The sequence below is a fragment of the Takifugu flavidus genome, chromosome 4 (genome assembly GCF_003711565.1).
Source record: "Takifugu flavidus isolate HTHZ2018 chromosome 4, ASM371156v2, whole genome shotgun sequence".
Classification (NCBI taxonomy): domain Eukaryota; kingdom Metazoa; phylum Chordata; class Actinopteri; order Tetraodontiformes; family Tetraodontidae; genus Takifugu; species Takifugu flavidus.
In genome coordinates this window covers 3329729-3345387 of record NC_079523.1, presented here as the reverse complement: position 1 = coordinate 3345387, position 15659 = coordinate 3329729, and the positions used below count along the sequence as shown (strand labels likewise).

Sequence of the window (15659 nt, the reverse complement as noted above, 5' to 3'; positions counted from 1 at the left end):
TTGAAGTGAGATATTAACTCCTCAGCCTTTTACATCAGGCTTAAAAGAGTTTTATCTTGGTATCTTTAAGTTGGGTCTGTCTATTTTTTAGCTCGTTACGGATGGACGGACGGACAGAAATGACAGAACATGTGAAATCAAAAGCCTCCTTTAATGACAGAAGAATACGATCCAATATTCCTTTACACATCCTGTGTGTTGGAGCGAGTTTAAAACAAGACAAAGATCAATACAAGAGAAATTGATTAGTCAATCAGTGCACAGCGACTAAAGCTTAAATGAATGTAGCTGAGTAACAATACTTTTATTACCAACACGGGCTAGAAAATCAGGGGATTTTCTGGGCAGATATGAAAAATACTCAAGTGAAGCGCGTGTGCCTCAAAACTGCAGAGCAGTTTACAACCGAATACACAGGAAGTCCTGTCAGGTTACATCAGTAATGAGCGCTCAACACCCGACTTTTAAATATCAAAGATGCACCGTTAAGCAGAACAATTCATGGAGGGGGAAAAAAGTGACAAGATTACGTGTTTACATCTGTAGTTACACCGAACGTGACGATAAAATAAAGCCAAGACAGGAGAATATGATGCACAACGATCATTCATGTGTTGTGGAGTTTTCGAATGTCTGAATAAGTGTATGACATCTATGAAGCAAGCTGTGCCCAGCACAGAAACAGAAAGTGCTACACTTGTTTTGCCCTTAAATTGACCAATAGAGCTCAAAGAAATAAGGCTGCAGAAACACAAGCAGGTGTTTGCTGGGAGGGATTATTGATTATTACATGAAACAGGTCAAGGATTCGGAGTAGGTTTTGATACACATATTAAAATTAGCCTGCATGTTGAGAATCAATAATATAGTTCCACTCCGTAGAAAACCATTTAAACAGCACTGAAGCTAAGTTTCGCATGTGCTTTTAATCGTATTGTGACTTGTAAATAAGTGCTGCTTCCCTGCTGTGACGCTTAAAAAACTGGTTAATGCTTAATAAAATGGGTTTACGTAGACTACAAAAAAAAAAATTATTTCTTGGGCCTTTTGGACAGGACCTTCTTTAAGGGCGGGTGAGCGGTGTCCTGATCAGGGTGAGTCTCAGCTGTCTTGGGCTCGTAGAGCTGCTTCAGGTTAAGAGTCTGCTGTTCTTTGGTTGTGTCCCGTTGGGCCTGACGCAGCTGCCGTTTGATGGTCTTCACCTTTTCCCTCAGGTGGTTGTTGGCTTTCTCCAAGGAGCGCACCTGCTGGGACAGAGTCTGGACCCTCTCTTCCTCCTCGAACAGAGCCTTCTGCACTGTGGAGCAGAGCAGCTGCCAGGAGAAGAAGAATCAAAAAATTGCTAGTGAGAACACCTCCCTCAAACGTGTGATTCAACAGGTTTAAAAGGCTTTTGTGATTTGCGATGAGCCTTTGTTCAGAGAAGCGGAGTGGGGGAACTCCGTTGGTGTGTTCTCTGCGGGGATGAAAAGCGGCACCGACGCGTATATCGAGAGATATTCATCATTTCAGGATTGCAGAACATGGGTGCAGCGATCCCCCTCTTCTTCTTAGAGCATTCCTGATGCAAAACAACTGTGGCTGAAGAGTTTTACTATCTTTATACTTATGTCTTTATATACCTGCGCAGATCTTTATGCACCAGATTTGAGTGTGTGGTCCACATTTGGATCCCAGGTATTCATGCGTTCATCAACTTAAAAGCAGCTCAAAAGCTGAGTCACAGCTAAAAATACCTTGATGTCTGTCATTTGGCCCAAAGTCAAGAGTTTAATGGCATTCACAGCTATGCGGAGGAAACCCAATGGTAAGGAAAGAGCTCCCTTATTAGCTGCAGCTGTTTGTGACTGCAGGTTTCCCTGCCCAGGTGTGGATTTCCTCCCCAGATCCTCACGCTTCCATGTGGGCTGGAAGGAGGCGCAGCTGTACATTCTCTGCCATCAGATAACAACCACTGCGGGCTTTGAAGACATGGTAAAAATGTGTTGCCGGCTTGCACCGCTGGTTAATGCATTAGCCACTGTAATATAAGCTGGAGCATTTTCATTCCTGCCGTTCGATCCATGAAGGATTCCAGGGAGGTTAGAAAGCGGTGCAGTTAGCAGGAGGTTCTGCTGTTCTGTGCACCAGAAAGGATCTTTAACATTGTTACAATCACATTAATGAATAACAGCATACACTGACAAGAAAGCAGACTTTCAAAGCAGCTTTGATACATTTGCTCAGTACTAACAAATCATTTGGACAAGTTAGGCATGTTCTTGGATCTCCAGGGCAGCACATGACACGCATCACTGAAAAATGTGGGTAAATATGAAGATCTAGTTTAAATCCAATACAAATGAAGGTCGGGTTGTGGTCTGGCTGGTGTTAAAATGGATAATCATCTGTCCGTTCCCTTACATTTGGGGCGATGCAATCAAACCGATGTGAGGAAGCTGTGCTGATGTCTGCGTTCTTTCTGGGCCAGAGGTCCAAACATTGAGAAAACATAAACCATGTTTTGATTCTCGTCATTTTTCCCATGACACGGTTCCACTAATGAGCAGACCGTCACTGATTGGGAACAGACAGGAGAGGAATGACCTAAAAAAATAAGCCAAAGGTTTAAATTTATAGGGGGATAAATCGCTGGTGACTAACTGGAAACCACTGCCGCTCACACGGCGACTCTGGTGACACGAGACGTTTGATGCTTCCATGTCAAGAAGATTTGTATTACACAACAAAACCCCCAGAGCCATGAATCTGATGCAGCACAGCAGCATTGATCATTATTCTGTGGATCTTTGTCACCATGACAACAAGTTTTTCTACCTTTGCCAGTACCATAAAAGTAGCCAAACTTCAATTATGTCAGTTTACAAGCTAAAATCTTTTCTAATTTGTGTGTGTGTGTGGACTGAATAGAAGGAAAATTCTTTACTGCTGAGTTATCAAGTAAATGTGCACAAGCATTTCTGGAAATAAAAACAAAATTAGAAAAAGTGGCTGCAATTACAGAGCGCTAAACAACATCTTTGTTGGTGTTAATCCTCCCTTATGCAGACTGTTAATGGGACACGTACCCGACTGTCCTCCTGAGCCTCCCACTCTGGGGTGTACTGGTGAACGTGAGTGCCTGGAGTACAGTTGGAAAACTGGAAGAGACTGGAAAACATGCGGTGGACCTCTGCAGTGTCAGGAAAAATGGGGTCCTGGAAGTTGACTCCGTGGGGGATGATGTTGTAGTTCTCGTCCATCCTGAAAATGGAAGCAGATGTGATCGTGCAAACTGTGGAATACTGGTGTCAAGCTCGTGCGAGCAAAGCTGCAAATCGACAGGCATCTCTACCTGCGTAGACCCCGGGAAACTGGGAAAACAAGATAAATGGTGCATCTCTGTGCACATTCAACGGTGCATCATGTGAATGATCAAACCCTATTAATTTTAAGCCAGAGGGCTTAACGGTGCATGTTTCTTATCTTCTCTAACAATGTGAAGCGTGTGAGGGAGGAAATCCTGAAACAGCATATTTCCATACATCTGGAGTTCATCTAGAATCCCTTGAGGGACATCAAATGTTGTCCCTAAATGAGACCCTCTGCGTGGGTGGGGGTGTGTGTGTGTGGGGGGTGTGTGTTGGGGTTGGAGGTTGGTCTAGTGTTAAAAGAAAGACTTGCATCAACAATAGAGGTTAAAGGTCACTGAAAAGTGCTATAAAAATCCATAGTTCAGACCAGGGGATCCCATTTTTTTTGTGCTTTTCTGCTTATTTTCTTTCGACGGAGCAGTTTAAAAGCTCTCAAGTAGAGAGTCCACAGCCGACATGCAGCAGAACCGCTGAAGTTGTTTCAGGCTGTCTTCATTTGAAGGTCCGATGGGAGAGGCTGGGTTTCAGTTTTCTCAGGGCTGATTTGGGAGAGTATTTTTGACAGAGATGATGGAACTTCTACAGCAGGAAGTCCGTGTCCACTGGATAACGCAAACCGTTCGGGTTTCAGCATAACTTGCCTGGGCCAGCGTGTTGTAGAGTGGCCATGGCAACGGTCCGTTGAGACTCAACACTGCTCTGCGTTGGCTTTGATATGCTAGTACTGTGTAGATTTACCAGATATCGTTGCTTCGAGTCAAACTACAGGCAGTTTAATAGAGACGAATATCGATTCTTTATGGTTGTGCAGACATGACAAACCACTTATGGAGGATTCTACCGTTATGTGGAGGGGGATGACCTGCAAAGTTCACGGATGTAGCAAATTTCAGTTCAGCGATCTTGTATTTGGAGACAATCCAGACATGGGTTTGAGTGTTTTAACCATGCTGAGCTTCCAAGTCTGGATTTTTATGCCCCCCAGCTATGGCTTCATCAGCTCAGGTCAAAGCTCACTTGTTCTTTAATGGATTATTTTCCATTTCTGCAAACACGACCATTCTGGCTCTCAGATGACCTAAATTACCTTGGTTCTATGTCAAAGGTCAAGGTCATTGTTCCCTCATGTTTATCCCATGAGTAAAAAAAATATGGAATCCAAGGAATGTCTTTTTCTTCTTTCAACAAACATAAACTTGGACTACAGGCTGAACTGGTGCTGTTATGGAGGTCAAATGTCACTGAAGTCTCATGTTTTGGTGATATCAAATATCAAAACCACCTCCAGGGAAATTCCTCTGAAGGCCCTGAGGGGATTCGTTGCTGCACGTTTACCACTTGCATCTAAATATAGGATCTAAGGAACGACTTATGTGATTTTTTTCTTCATTTTCTTACGATCGAGGATGAAGTTGAGTGTCGCTGTCACATCCTGCTTCATGACTGCAGCGTTTCAAAAATGGAAGTGAATCGTATTTTGCACCCAGGCCCACAGGCATCGACGGGGAAGAACTGATTACAGGGCAAAACTAAAGGGCACTGTGACCTTGCTGTTCGTGAAGGATGTGAATGGGTTTTGTCACCAGGTTGCCATTTTCACCGACTGCACTACCAGGAAAATGTTCCCCGTCCTTTTCTCCACGTTCATGACTTGACATCTCCAATCCATGCGAAAATCAGGCGGTAATTACAGTTTAATCTCCCTTCTGGCAAAAGCAGAGCCCCGGTTTTGCTCTCTGCCATTGGTATGCACATTCTGGAGCAGAGTCAGCAACCATGGAGGCACGCAGAAGATAATTAATCTCATTAATCTTCAAAACATAATTTAATGGCGAACCGAACCAGGCTTGGGTTCCCGCACAGCTAAATCTTCTGCATGGGGAAACAAGTGAGAGCCTTTTGGGGTGGGGGGGTGAGTTTTTTCCATGATATTTCTGGAAGAAAACGGGGAAGCGATTATTGCCTCGGTTCATCTCGGAGCGCTGTTGCTCGTGGATTGTAATCAGATCTGCCCGAGCACAGAGCTGTTTTTGCTTCGGGACGTTTTCCACTGCGGCTGATTACAGGGGCATCACCTGGATGTTTTCAGCATCAGGACGGGACGGCAAAAATCACCCAAGGACGTGGAAACTCCGAATAACAATGACCTCATATTTAACGTCTTTCAGCTGCCAGTAAAAACCCAACTGCAAAGGTCTCTGCAGAGACCACCACTGTACATGCAGCCACTTATGTGGGGCAGCCAAACGTTACTCTGGAGGAATCCTGTGTCTGAGTCTGAAGCGTCTGAGTGAAAACGCAGATCAGGCAGACGTCACTAAAGGGCTTGTCAGGTCAGGTTCCCTTCACCTAGTGGAAACAGGACAAAAGGTGGTACCGGGTGTTCTGATAACTCCCCGGTAGGTTCACCTTCAAGCTGCTGGGAAACGTCTGGCTCAGTAATTACACTGGCTGGAATGTAATCTATGTTTCCTTAGTAACGGCGTTGTTTCTGTCCAACACAGACATTTGAGAATTAACCTGTCTCATATGCTTTTGAAATCAGAGCGGAACGCTTGGCAGGTCCGTGGATGCGTTATTAAAGGGAATTCAGATGGAAGGATGTTGATAAAAGGAGAATATAAGAGTGCCAGTCTGCTGAAAATGTTTCCTTACTGGATGTCGGCCGTTTGAACCCTGATCTTCACTTTCTCCTGCGAAAGAGCCCAAGTAAGATCAGCTGTTGGCTGTCAATGAACAGGTGGGCCAGACACAGACAGCAGTTCAACCCATTAACTTTATATTACAGTCACACAAAAGACTTTACTGGCTTGTAGAGGCCTAGTGGAAAAGCAAATGGCTCAAACTGTGTAAGGTAACTGCAACATCAGCGTTCATGTCCTTTCCTTTTTTCACATCTTTGTCGTGTTTTATCTCCATATAGAGTTGACCCTCGCTTCAGTCTGTCAGTCTCACAGTCCCTGAGACAGATGTGGGAAGAGGAGCCAACAGCCGAGAAATTAATGTGACAGGCTGAATTTACACTTTTGGTGTGGATGCAAAATAAAATCTGACGCCTGCCAAAGACATTTTAACAAGACATACGGATAGAAGAATTTATAGCTTACCACATATGGCTGTCGTTTCCAATTGCAATTTCTGACTATCAATCACTTAATGACTTTTAAAATAGGGAATGCAATCCAGTAAGGGTGCCCTCTTTATTAAATGTATTAATCAACTCCCTGTCTCCCTCAGTCATGCTGGTCAGGAACTCAGTGACCTTTTTGAATTGTCATGGACCCTCTTGCATCTCCACAGGAGAGCTTCATTCATTTATAGAATGCTTATTTATGTATTTCTGAAAGTTCTTCTCATGTTAGATCATGTAAAATCACGGGTATCTTACCTTAGGAAGAAGTAGTAGTTATTGTTTTTGGTAACACTGTAGGAGTAGCAGGGGAAATAGCCCAGTCCGGTGACATTAAACCTGGAGCCGGCGGGCATCTCCAGCATGCTGCCCCACGCCTGGTCGCACAGCAGCTCTATCTCTGCAGAGAAGAACAGGTCTGTGTCGTGATGCCAGGGCAGGTAGTTGAAGGGACTGTAAGACTCCTGGTGTGTTGCCAACACCTTGGCATAGACTATAATCTGCGCCAGCTCGGCGCGGCACGCTTCTGTCTGCGGTCTCCAGTCGTGGGGCAACTGACACCCCCAGCTCCGTCCAGGACCGGCCACTGCCAAAGTAAACGCCAAAATAACCCACATGATCCCGGGCTACTAGCGGAGAGACGGAGGTCAGAGGTGCGCACCGACGCACAAGATGATGCTGATGGATCAGGTCACCGAGAAAGTTCAGCTGGAATCTCAGCGCATACTTCCAACGACACCGATTCAATTGTCGTTCCCTCGACACGAATTCAGACACGTCTGTGATCACCAAAGTAGAACCGGGGAGCAGATTTCTCTGATGACTTTGTCCCGTCCTCAAGACACAATAGCTGCGAATGCAGGATCAGTCCTTACGCACAGCCGTCTCCTGCAAAAAAACCCAACTTCTTCCTTTACTTGAAATTAGAAGAGGTGCAATTCCTGCGCGCATTCGGGCCTGCGTGTGAGTCTTCCAAAACATTAGGTGGAAAGCTCACCAACAAAGGCACCACGTCTCACCAGTAAACAATAAAAAGACTGATGATAAAATTAAATTTGGGGGGAAACGTTGGCGCCCTCTAGTGACGAGATGTAAGAATAAATAAAAACTGGTGAAACTTTTCCTTTTGTTTTAGTGATTTATTGAAACAGGCGGTAACTGACAGGCGGTGTATGGTTAGCAATACATATATTTAGCATAATTTAATACTTACTTTGGAATTATTTTACACAGATTTCGTAAATTAATTTTTTGAGTTAGATCTTGGTCAATCTTGGTAACGTTAGCCAATCGCCTTCCCATATGTCACCAAGAATTATCTACAGCCAATCAGCACTCGCCTGAGTAACGCGTCCAACAGTGACTTAAACGACTTGGCTTCGGCTTCTGGCTGGCTCGAACTTTTTTGTCCAATTTGAACATTTTGCACATGTACTCTTTAAATTAAGGACGTGTGTGTGTGTTTAAATGCTATTTCTTATGCTTTAACAGACGCTGCTCACCATTGTAGTAAACGTAAAACGTCCCCATTTCATTTCTGGGCAAAGGAGCCAAAAATGTCTAAGACAGCAGCTCACAGGGAGAACATAGATTAAATGTATCCAGGTATGTCAGACATATAGACCCGCATCATGTCACGTGGGCCAGTGGCGCAATGGATAACGCGTCTGACTACGGATCAGAAGATTCTAGGTTCGACTCCTGGCTGGCTCGCTCTTTTCTCGATTTAACCTTTGGGTTTTTAATCTATTTATGTCCATAAAAATTTATGTCCATAAAAATTGTATGTATATTTCAAAAGAAGTTTAGCTACACGGGCAGGTACATGTGTTTGACACCTTAAAGTGAATAACTATGACCGATTTTTTTTTCTCAAACGTTTTATGTTTTTGACGTCTCAAAATAAGCATCTGACAAGGTCACCTTATAAGATGTTCACTTTTTGAACCCTGAGCTTTCCTCTGTGAAAGATCCAAGTAAGAGCAGCAGTTGGCTTTCAATGGTGGGGAAGACACATACAGCAGTAGTTCAACCTATTAATTTTTATTTTTATTTTTAACTATTCACGCAAAAGTCTTTATTGATTTATCATCGTCACAGACACGTGGGCCAGTGGCGCAATGGATAACGCGTCTGACTACGGATCAGAAGATTCTAGGTTCGACTCCTGGCTGGCTCGCTTTTTCTGATTTCCATCTCCTACCGTGTCCGTGATAACAAAACAATGCAATTTATGTTTATCGCTTCAAAGAGGTTAAACCTGTAGTATTTTGTAACCTGAAAATTATTCCTTCCTGGACAATGATTCTGTGAATCCTGATTTTTCCCGTTTTCATGTAAAAGAGCCCAAGATCAACTGGTGCTTTTTATTAGACTGATGGGCCAAGCATAGCGAAGAGTTCAACGCATATATACTTTATATTACAATGACAAAAAAGACTTTTCTGACTTGTAGAGTTCTAGTGGAAAAGAAAATGACTCATACAGTGAAAGAAAATGGCTACATTAGCGTCATTCTCAGGATGTTGGCTGCATATATGTATGCTGTGGTTTGATGCTTTCCCTTTCGGTACTTTACTCTGGTGTTTTGTGTTTGATTGTTTGCGTTGATACAGGATTGTGGTGTGGAGGATTGAGCCAGGACCAGGTTCTCTGCTAATGCACCTGCACGGAGGAGGCAGAGACTTTAGAGGAGTCAGAAGGAGCATGCTGATGAGGCTGCACAAGAATCTAAACAAACAATTTTTTCTTGCCAATGTAAGATCCCTGGACAATAAAAGGGACCAACTGAGGCTGCAGTTTGGAACATGCAAACTTGTCAAGAACGGTTGCAGTCTGATCATCCAACTACCACACCCAGGCAGCCATATTATATGTTCCTTAGCCTCCAACAAGCAGTCTTTCACCAACATGTAATGTGGTTTGCCTTTGTAGTAAACATAATAGGTATTTACAAGAGCACCATCTCGTGGGCCAGTGGCGCAATGGATAACGCGTCTGACTACGGATCAGAAGATTCTAGGTTCGACTCCTGGCTGGCTCGCTCTTTTCTCTATTTAACCTTTGGGTTTTTAATCTATTTATGTCCATAAAAATTGTATGTATATTTCAAAAGAAGTTTAGCTACACGGGCAGGTACATGTGTTTGACACCTTAGAGTGAATAACTATGACCGGGATGATTGAGAATCTACAGACACCTTAAACTTTTGTTAAGTAATAATATTAACTAACCAAAACCTCTTCGTGTGAAGTCTCCAGTACGTGGTGGGATTCCATCATGTGTCACATGCTGGTCATGCGCTCTCTGATCTGCTTTGCCTCAGTTATCATCTGGTTCAAATGATGGAATGGGGTCTAAAACGACCACAGAAGCAATAATCACGATATTCGCAAGCTATCTCAAAGTATTTAATAAAACTTATTACCTATTTTCCATAAAATATTTTGTTGATTTTTTATTTTTTTTAGAATGATGGAATAAATAGAAAAGAAAAATCAAAATACTGATTTTACTGGCCTTTAATGCCGAACGATTAGCCGTGTCCTGTTTCCGACAGTCCGTGAATGCCGCATAACAACTGACAGTGGTAACTGTTACGGCTTGGCACAAGAAACAGCGACCGTATCGTTTCAAGAAAATCTACATTCACAATGTAAGTCTACTCTTTTTTATCGCCAAAGGTCTTTCTTGCAGGTTAAAGGTCTCTTTGCCAACCTTAAGAACCTTCTTCCGGGCTATTTTGCAAACCAGGTTGGCAGCAAAAGCAACGCCCAAAACTTTGCCATTAGCATGCAACAAGTGCTAACACGTAGCTAGCGTTTACACGTAGTTTATATCAAAGAGGAATAAGTTGAGAGTCAAGGGTAACAAGTATTTCGGCGCTTTTGGGGAAATAACACTCATCTACGTGTAGATTAATATTATATAATTGGTTGTATGTAGTTTTGTTTAGTACTGCGTGTCTGATGCTAGCCCCTTTCCCTTTGTAAACTGGGTACAACCTTTCGTTACTTATCCAACATAAATAAAACTGGCACCAAAATCCATCATAAATGTGTTTTGCAACTCTTATTTGAATAAAGCGTAAGTTAATCAAGAAGCACGTCTGGGTGAACCTGAGGGCCTAATCGGAAATGTTTGGAAGCTAAAGTATCGTTGCTGTATTGTTATTGCTGCATGATGCTATTAACCGATTGCACACTTGCACAAATCGTTCATTTCTTCCGTAAACTGATTGAATCTGACTTGTCTAAAAAACAGGAACCATCCATGTATGAATCACTTCTGGTTGGCCTTATTTTTTGCCTTGAAAGCACAAATTGAACTTTATCACAGATATATCCATCAATAACGCAACTGAAAGTTTGTCCTTCAGGAAGCCAAACCATTATTCGTGCATACACACTTTTTTAATTGCCTTACGTCGTTTGAATTCTAAAATTCAAGCATATTGGGTCATTTCCTGAAATTATATTTCCACCTGTTTGTTTTTTGCCCTCACCCAGTTGACTGAAGTCTATTTTACTGAATCCATAAGAATCACTTCAACCACAATCAGGAAACTATAGAAAAATATAAAATACAAGGGATGATGTTGAAAACCAACAAATCATGGCATTCTGTACTGTGTGACATCTAAAATAATGCAGGGAGGAAGGGCAGATGTGTTATAATGTATGCTTATTAATTGTGCTGTGCCATGAGTGATCACTTTTCTGTGGGATTTTCTTATTATTGTTAATATATCAGTGAAAATGTTTCAGTCAGATATACAGTAATACCTTTTTGTGCAATTAAAACAGTGCATGTTTGCATTTAGGTCTGTTGTTTGAGACCCAAGTGAAATATTAAAGCATTTCTGCCCTCAGACAGCGGGTGGCGTCAGTAACCCTTGCTTTAAACACGTGTCTAAAGTCTCCTTAGATAGGAATAAAAGAATAAATGTTGGCTGTAGACCGGTTTACATGATGGAAACCTACATCTGAGTGAATTTTGCGTGACGTTTTATTTTTTAAATGAATTTCACCAGGTCAGCTGCCGGTCCTGATAGTTCTGGTGCAATGTCGAGCAACAAGCGCCTCCAGCAGACCCAGGCTCAGGTGGATGAGGTACGGTGCATCTCTGTCCCAATGTCTTATTTTATATGCAGCTGTGCTGGTGCTCTGCAGAACTGTCCACTATTAACCTCCAAACATTGCTTATAATGTAACACAAAGACACAAACCAAAATTCCTGGGGTGCAGTACATAATACACATTGTTGCCTCAGACTTCGGGTGTACACTTCTTCATTCTTATGGAGGCATAATAAGTCGCACTGAGGAATAAATGTGGAAGTGTAGAAGAATGGAGAAAGCGCAGCTTTCCTGGATGGACTTGCAACAGTCCCCGGAGAGGCTCTGGAATGGTGCAGCTCTGCCAGCTAACCTGTTTGCTCACCGTGAAGAGCCTTAAAGTGAGCAGCCTGTCGTTTAGCCAAAACAAAGGCTGATTAAAGAATTATTCTCAACACGTGTTTTTTGCTAGCGGTGAAAACATTGCTTGCGTGCTGTTTACATTTCTAAACAGCCTCCTCGCTGGGGTCTTTAAGGGAGTGAGTAGTAAAATTAGCACCATCTGCTGACAGTGGAAACGGCGTTCTCAGTAGCCCCGCCCCCTCTCATCGCGCCAGGTTTGAAAACCACTGCCTTACTATATTTATTTTCTGATCAGTCACATTTGAGAAGCATACCAGATGAGCTGTCACAAAAAATAACAATAACACAAATGACTTATTGAAAGCAGGTGAGTGGATATCTTTTAAGCACGAAGGCTTTGTTTTGAGACATAAATGGGAAGGTTTCCACCGTGTGATTGCAGTGAAATGTTGGAGAGAAGGGTTGTGGTTTTTATAACCCTGATAGCAACTCACTCAACTCCTTCCCTCTCCCCTCTCTTCCTCACTCTCTCACCCTACATGACAACCTTCTTCCCTGACGTATGACTTCAGCGGTCTTGCGTAACCGTTGGCAGCTGCGTCCTGAATCACCACACCGCCGATTCACGAGCTCTTCCACGCCATGTGGCCTGTCGAGGCGTCCAATGATGTCATTTTTTTTAATTTTAATTTTGTTTATTTAAATCACGCTTCAAACGTTGCGCAGAACCAACGTGCGGTTCTTTCGTTCTGAACGTGGCTCCTGTCGTCCTCGTTTCCAGACTGTGTGAGTGATGTCAGTCCCTCCCACACACAACTTTACCTCCGTTGCAGCACACAGAGGCTCTGATTGGTTGTTGGTGGATTATGTAATTATGACTGTTATGTAATGCCTGCATGGCCCTGCACAACCCTCCCCACCCTGCCACTCTGTCTGTAGAAGATGGGCAACCCAGGTTTGTAGATCAGTGGAACAAAGAGTTGGTGTGCACAAGCAGATAGGTCTTCCCAAGTTAGCGTGGTCTCTTTTTCACGTGAAACACTGTCAAATAAAATGTGTAATGTATAAACTAAAAGTGCATCCGTGTGCAGGTGGTGGATATTATGCGCGTCAATGTAGACAAAGTGTTGGAGCGTGACCAGAAGTTGTCTGAACTCGACGACCGGGCAGATGCGCTGCAGGCCGGAGCCTCCCAGTTTGAAACCAGCGCTGCTAAACTAAAGAGGAAGTACTGGTGGAAAAACATGAAGGTACCTGAACAGTCCTGAAATGGTACCTGAAATGTCGTATGTCCATCTTCTCATGGGTGTATTTGTGGTTTGTTCACCTCCGGCAGATGTGGGGCATCCTGATAGCTGTAGTACTGATCATCATCATCATCATCATCGGTAGGTATCGAGCTCCTACTGCCTACTTCCATTCACCTCTCCTGGTTGCCCTCAAAAACAGTTGCGTCCGCTTCATTCGCAGTTTGGAGTACTTCACAATAAACCAGCAGAGATGAGGAGTGAGGGAAACGGTGAAGAGACGTGCACAGTTGATGTCTGGGAGATGCTGCTTGGTCAATGGCTACTGAGCTTCACAACGTTTTCCCTTCTCACAGGGGGCTTCATTCCTATCCTGTTGCTCACAGTGTGTGTGCATGTGTGTGTGTGCGTGCGTGTGTGTGTGTGCGCGTGGCGTGCGTGCATGTGCATGAGAGAGAGAGAGTCAATGCTTGGTAATAATTCTTTACACTGAATTTTACACTGAATGATGCAACAACGTATCCAACCATATTAAAGGTGTATCAATTAGCGTGCTATAACACATGCCAAAGAATAAAAGATGATGTAATTTAAGCCTCTAAGAAACTAAATGGAACCTCCTCAAATGTTTAACGAAGCTCTAACATACACACACGGTCTACAGACTCAGGATGAGACATGAAGAACGTTCACTCAGCTTTTTTATTATTATTATTGTTGTTGTGTTCATTATTATCCAATTGTGCCAGCTTGAAAAAGTGCCTTTGTTGGTGTTAGTTTGGATTAGAAATTCTGAAATTGGGGCCTGTGCATAAATGGCAGCCTTTCCCTATATTTGAATTGAATTTCCTCCTCCTCCTACTGACCATCCTTCCAGATTCTGCCCTCAACACTCAGGAAATCACAGGCATTTTGAGTAAAAGTGCAGCTACTTTTGGCTACAGGTGACGTTTCAGACGAGCAGCTCGGCGGCTTAATTCGATTTATTTGAAAAATCACAAGAGGGGGGTGAAAAGCAGGATGGCAGGAAAACTGGACGAGTGATCGACACTCAGGGTGGTTTCTTTTTCAACTGTCACTCGTACTTTGTCTCCCAACTCCACAGAAATGACTAAAGAAACCCATCTTTACCTATTGCTGCCTGTGTTTTCCTTCATTAGTTGTAATAGGCTGCTCTCTCCATCTGCAACAGGTTGAATTTTGACAGTCCGAGTCTGTTACTTTGATTATTTAACCGAGAATCGACAAAACTAACATGAGCTCAGCTTTCTGCTGGTTATACTGATTCCTGTATCATTTCTTCTACAAGATTGAATTTGGTTGTATGTTCAAATAAATCACATTTAGATTTGGTTTAGATTTTAGTATCTCCAGATTCAGGCCCTATCGCTGAGCTAGTTTATGGAAGAGTTAACAGTAGTGAATCTGATCTCAAGGACGTGTCAGTAAACCTGCCTATTTGAAATGACAACGTAATTTAGTAGCAGACAAACTTTTAATGTTTCTCCAATGGAGAGCAGCTGAAATATTGCCACGCCTTTCAAATGCCTTCTAAATGTCAGATGAATGTTGTTGCCTGTTTAATCACCTAAGCATTATTAACCTTTAATGACGTATTTGTTTGATTCCTTTGGCCATATAGCCCGCCTGATTAATGCAAAGTGCTTTTTGAGTTCCCTATTTTAGTTCAGTTTTTTCTTCTGCTGTTGGCTTTGGTTGATATAGAATTAACATTTAGAAAACACAAGTTGCTATAATATACCAAAAGAAAATGAGCATCTTCCTGGCTGTTTCTTCTGTTATATTAAAATAAATGTGTTTTATTGAAACAAATGATTTGCCATTACTCTGCAGTCTTAAAAATTTGGGCAGGGGTTTAATCAGCATATGTAATGATTGCACTCAGTTATCTGTAGGTATGAAAGTGTGAAACCATTCTTACAATATGGCAAGTACAATTCTGATCTCTCTTCCTAAGTGTCTCAATAAAACTAAACTGAAAATAGTAACTCTTGACTATTCTGTTAAGCTAAAACACCCATTTGACTTAAAGGGCTTTAGTTTAGTCTGGCCATAAAAAACACTAGATAAAACGACTGATTAGAAATATAAAGCTGTAAAACTGAAGAAGGCGGTTTCCAAATCACATTTACACACCTGTCCACTCATTTTTATTGAGGTTGAAGGGTGGATACGGTGTATTCGTGGGGAGGCTCGCATCTTTTCATACCCGCGTACACCGTAGCGGTTCCCTGGAGTATGCACGGTGTTTTCCAGGATTATGTAACCATAAAACAGCGGGAGAGCATTGAGGTAATACGAATTATCACTTGGATAAAGTTATTAAGCTAATAGTGTTTGAGTTTATCTTGCGTTCTAATAAAATAACCACAATAGTTTTACTTGTTTCGTAATTTTGCCATCTCTTATTTCAAAGTATAACTATGAATACTACAGCCACGTCCACCGCCCTCGTCATATCTACACCGCGCATCCGCGTGTGAAGAATG

The 15659-nt window shown here is 42.7% G+C and overlaps 2 protein-coding genes and 3 non-coding genes across 5 annotated transcripts; 4 read left to right on the top strand and 1 right to left on the bottom strand.

Moving 5' to 3' along the window:
• Nucleotides 1–132: 132 nt before the first annotated feature.
• ccdc3b (coiled-coil domain containing 3b) lies at nucleotides 133–7510 on the bottom strand. The gene is made up of 3 exons (XM_057029175.1): nucleotides 6742–7510; nucleotides 3069–3243; nucleotides 133–1313 (listed from the first exon to the last, which is right to left on the bottom strand). The coding sequence occupies exons 1-3, from the start codon at nucleotides 7098–7100 to the stop codon at nucleotides 1032–1034; spliced, it is 816 nt and encodes a 271-aa protein (XP_056885155.1). The 5' UTR covers nucleotides 7101–7510; the 3' UTR covers nucleotides 133–1031.
• A 613-nt stretch (nucleotides 7511–8123) lies between these two features.
• On the top strand, nucleotides 8124–8196 carry trnar-acg (transfer RNA arginine (anticodon ACG)). Its single transcript has one exon. It is a non-coding gene; the product is annotated as a tRNA-Arg (tRNA).
• Nucleotides 8197–8589: 393 nt separating this feature from the next.
• trnar-acg (transfer RNA arginine (anticodon ACG)) lies at nucleotides 8590–8662 on the top strand. Its single transcript has one exon. It is a non-coding gene; the product is annotated as a tRNA-Arg (tRNA).
• A 791-nt stretch (nucleotides 8663–9453) lies between these two features.
• trnar-acg (transfer RNA arginine (anticodon ACG)) lies at nucleotides 9454–9526 on the top strand. The gene has a single exon. It is a non-coding gene; the product is annotated as a tRNA-Arg (tRNA).
• Nucleotides 9527–9838: 312 nt separating this feature from the next.
• On the top strand, nucleotides 9839–15158 carry vamp3 (vesicle-associated membrane protein 3 (cellubrevin)). The gene is made up of 5 exons (XM_057029176.1): nucleotides 9839–10138; nucleotides 11516–11594; nucleotides 12994–13152; nucleotides 13239–13290; nucleotides 13373–15158. Coding segments are annotated over exons 1-5 (312 nt in total). The 5' UTR covers nucleotides 9839–10136; the 3' UTR covers nucleotides 13393–15158.
• The last annotated feature ends 501 nt before the right edge of the window (nucleotides 15159–15659 follow it).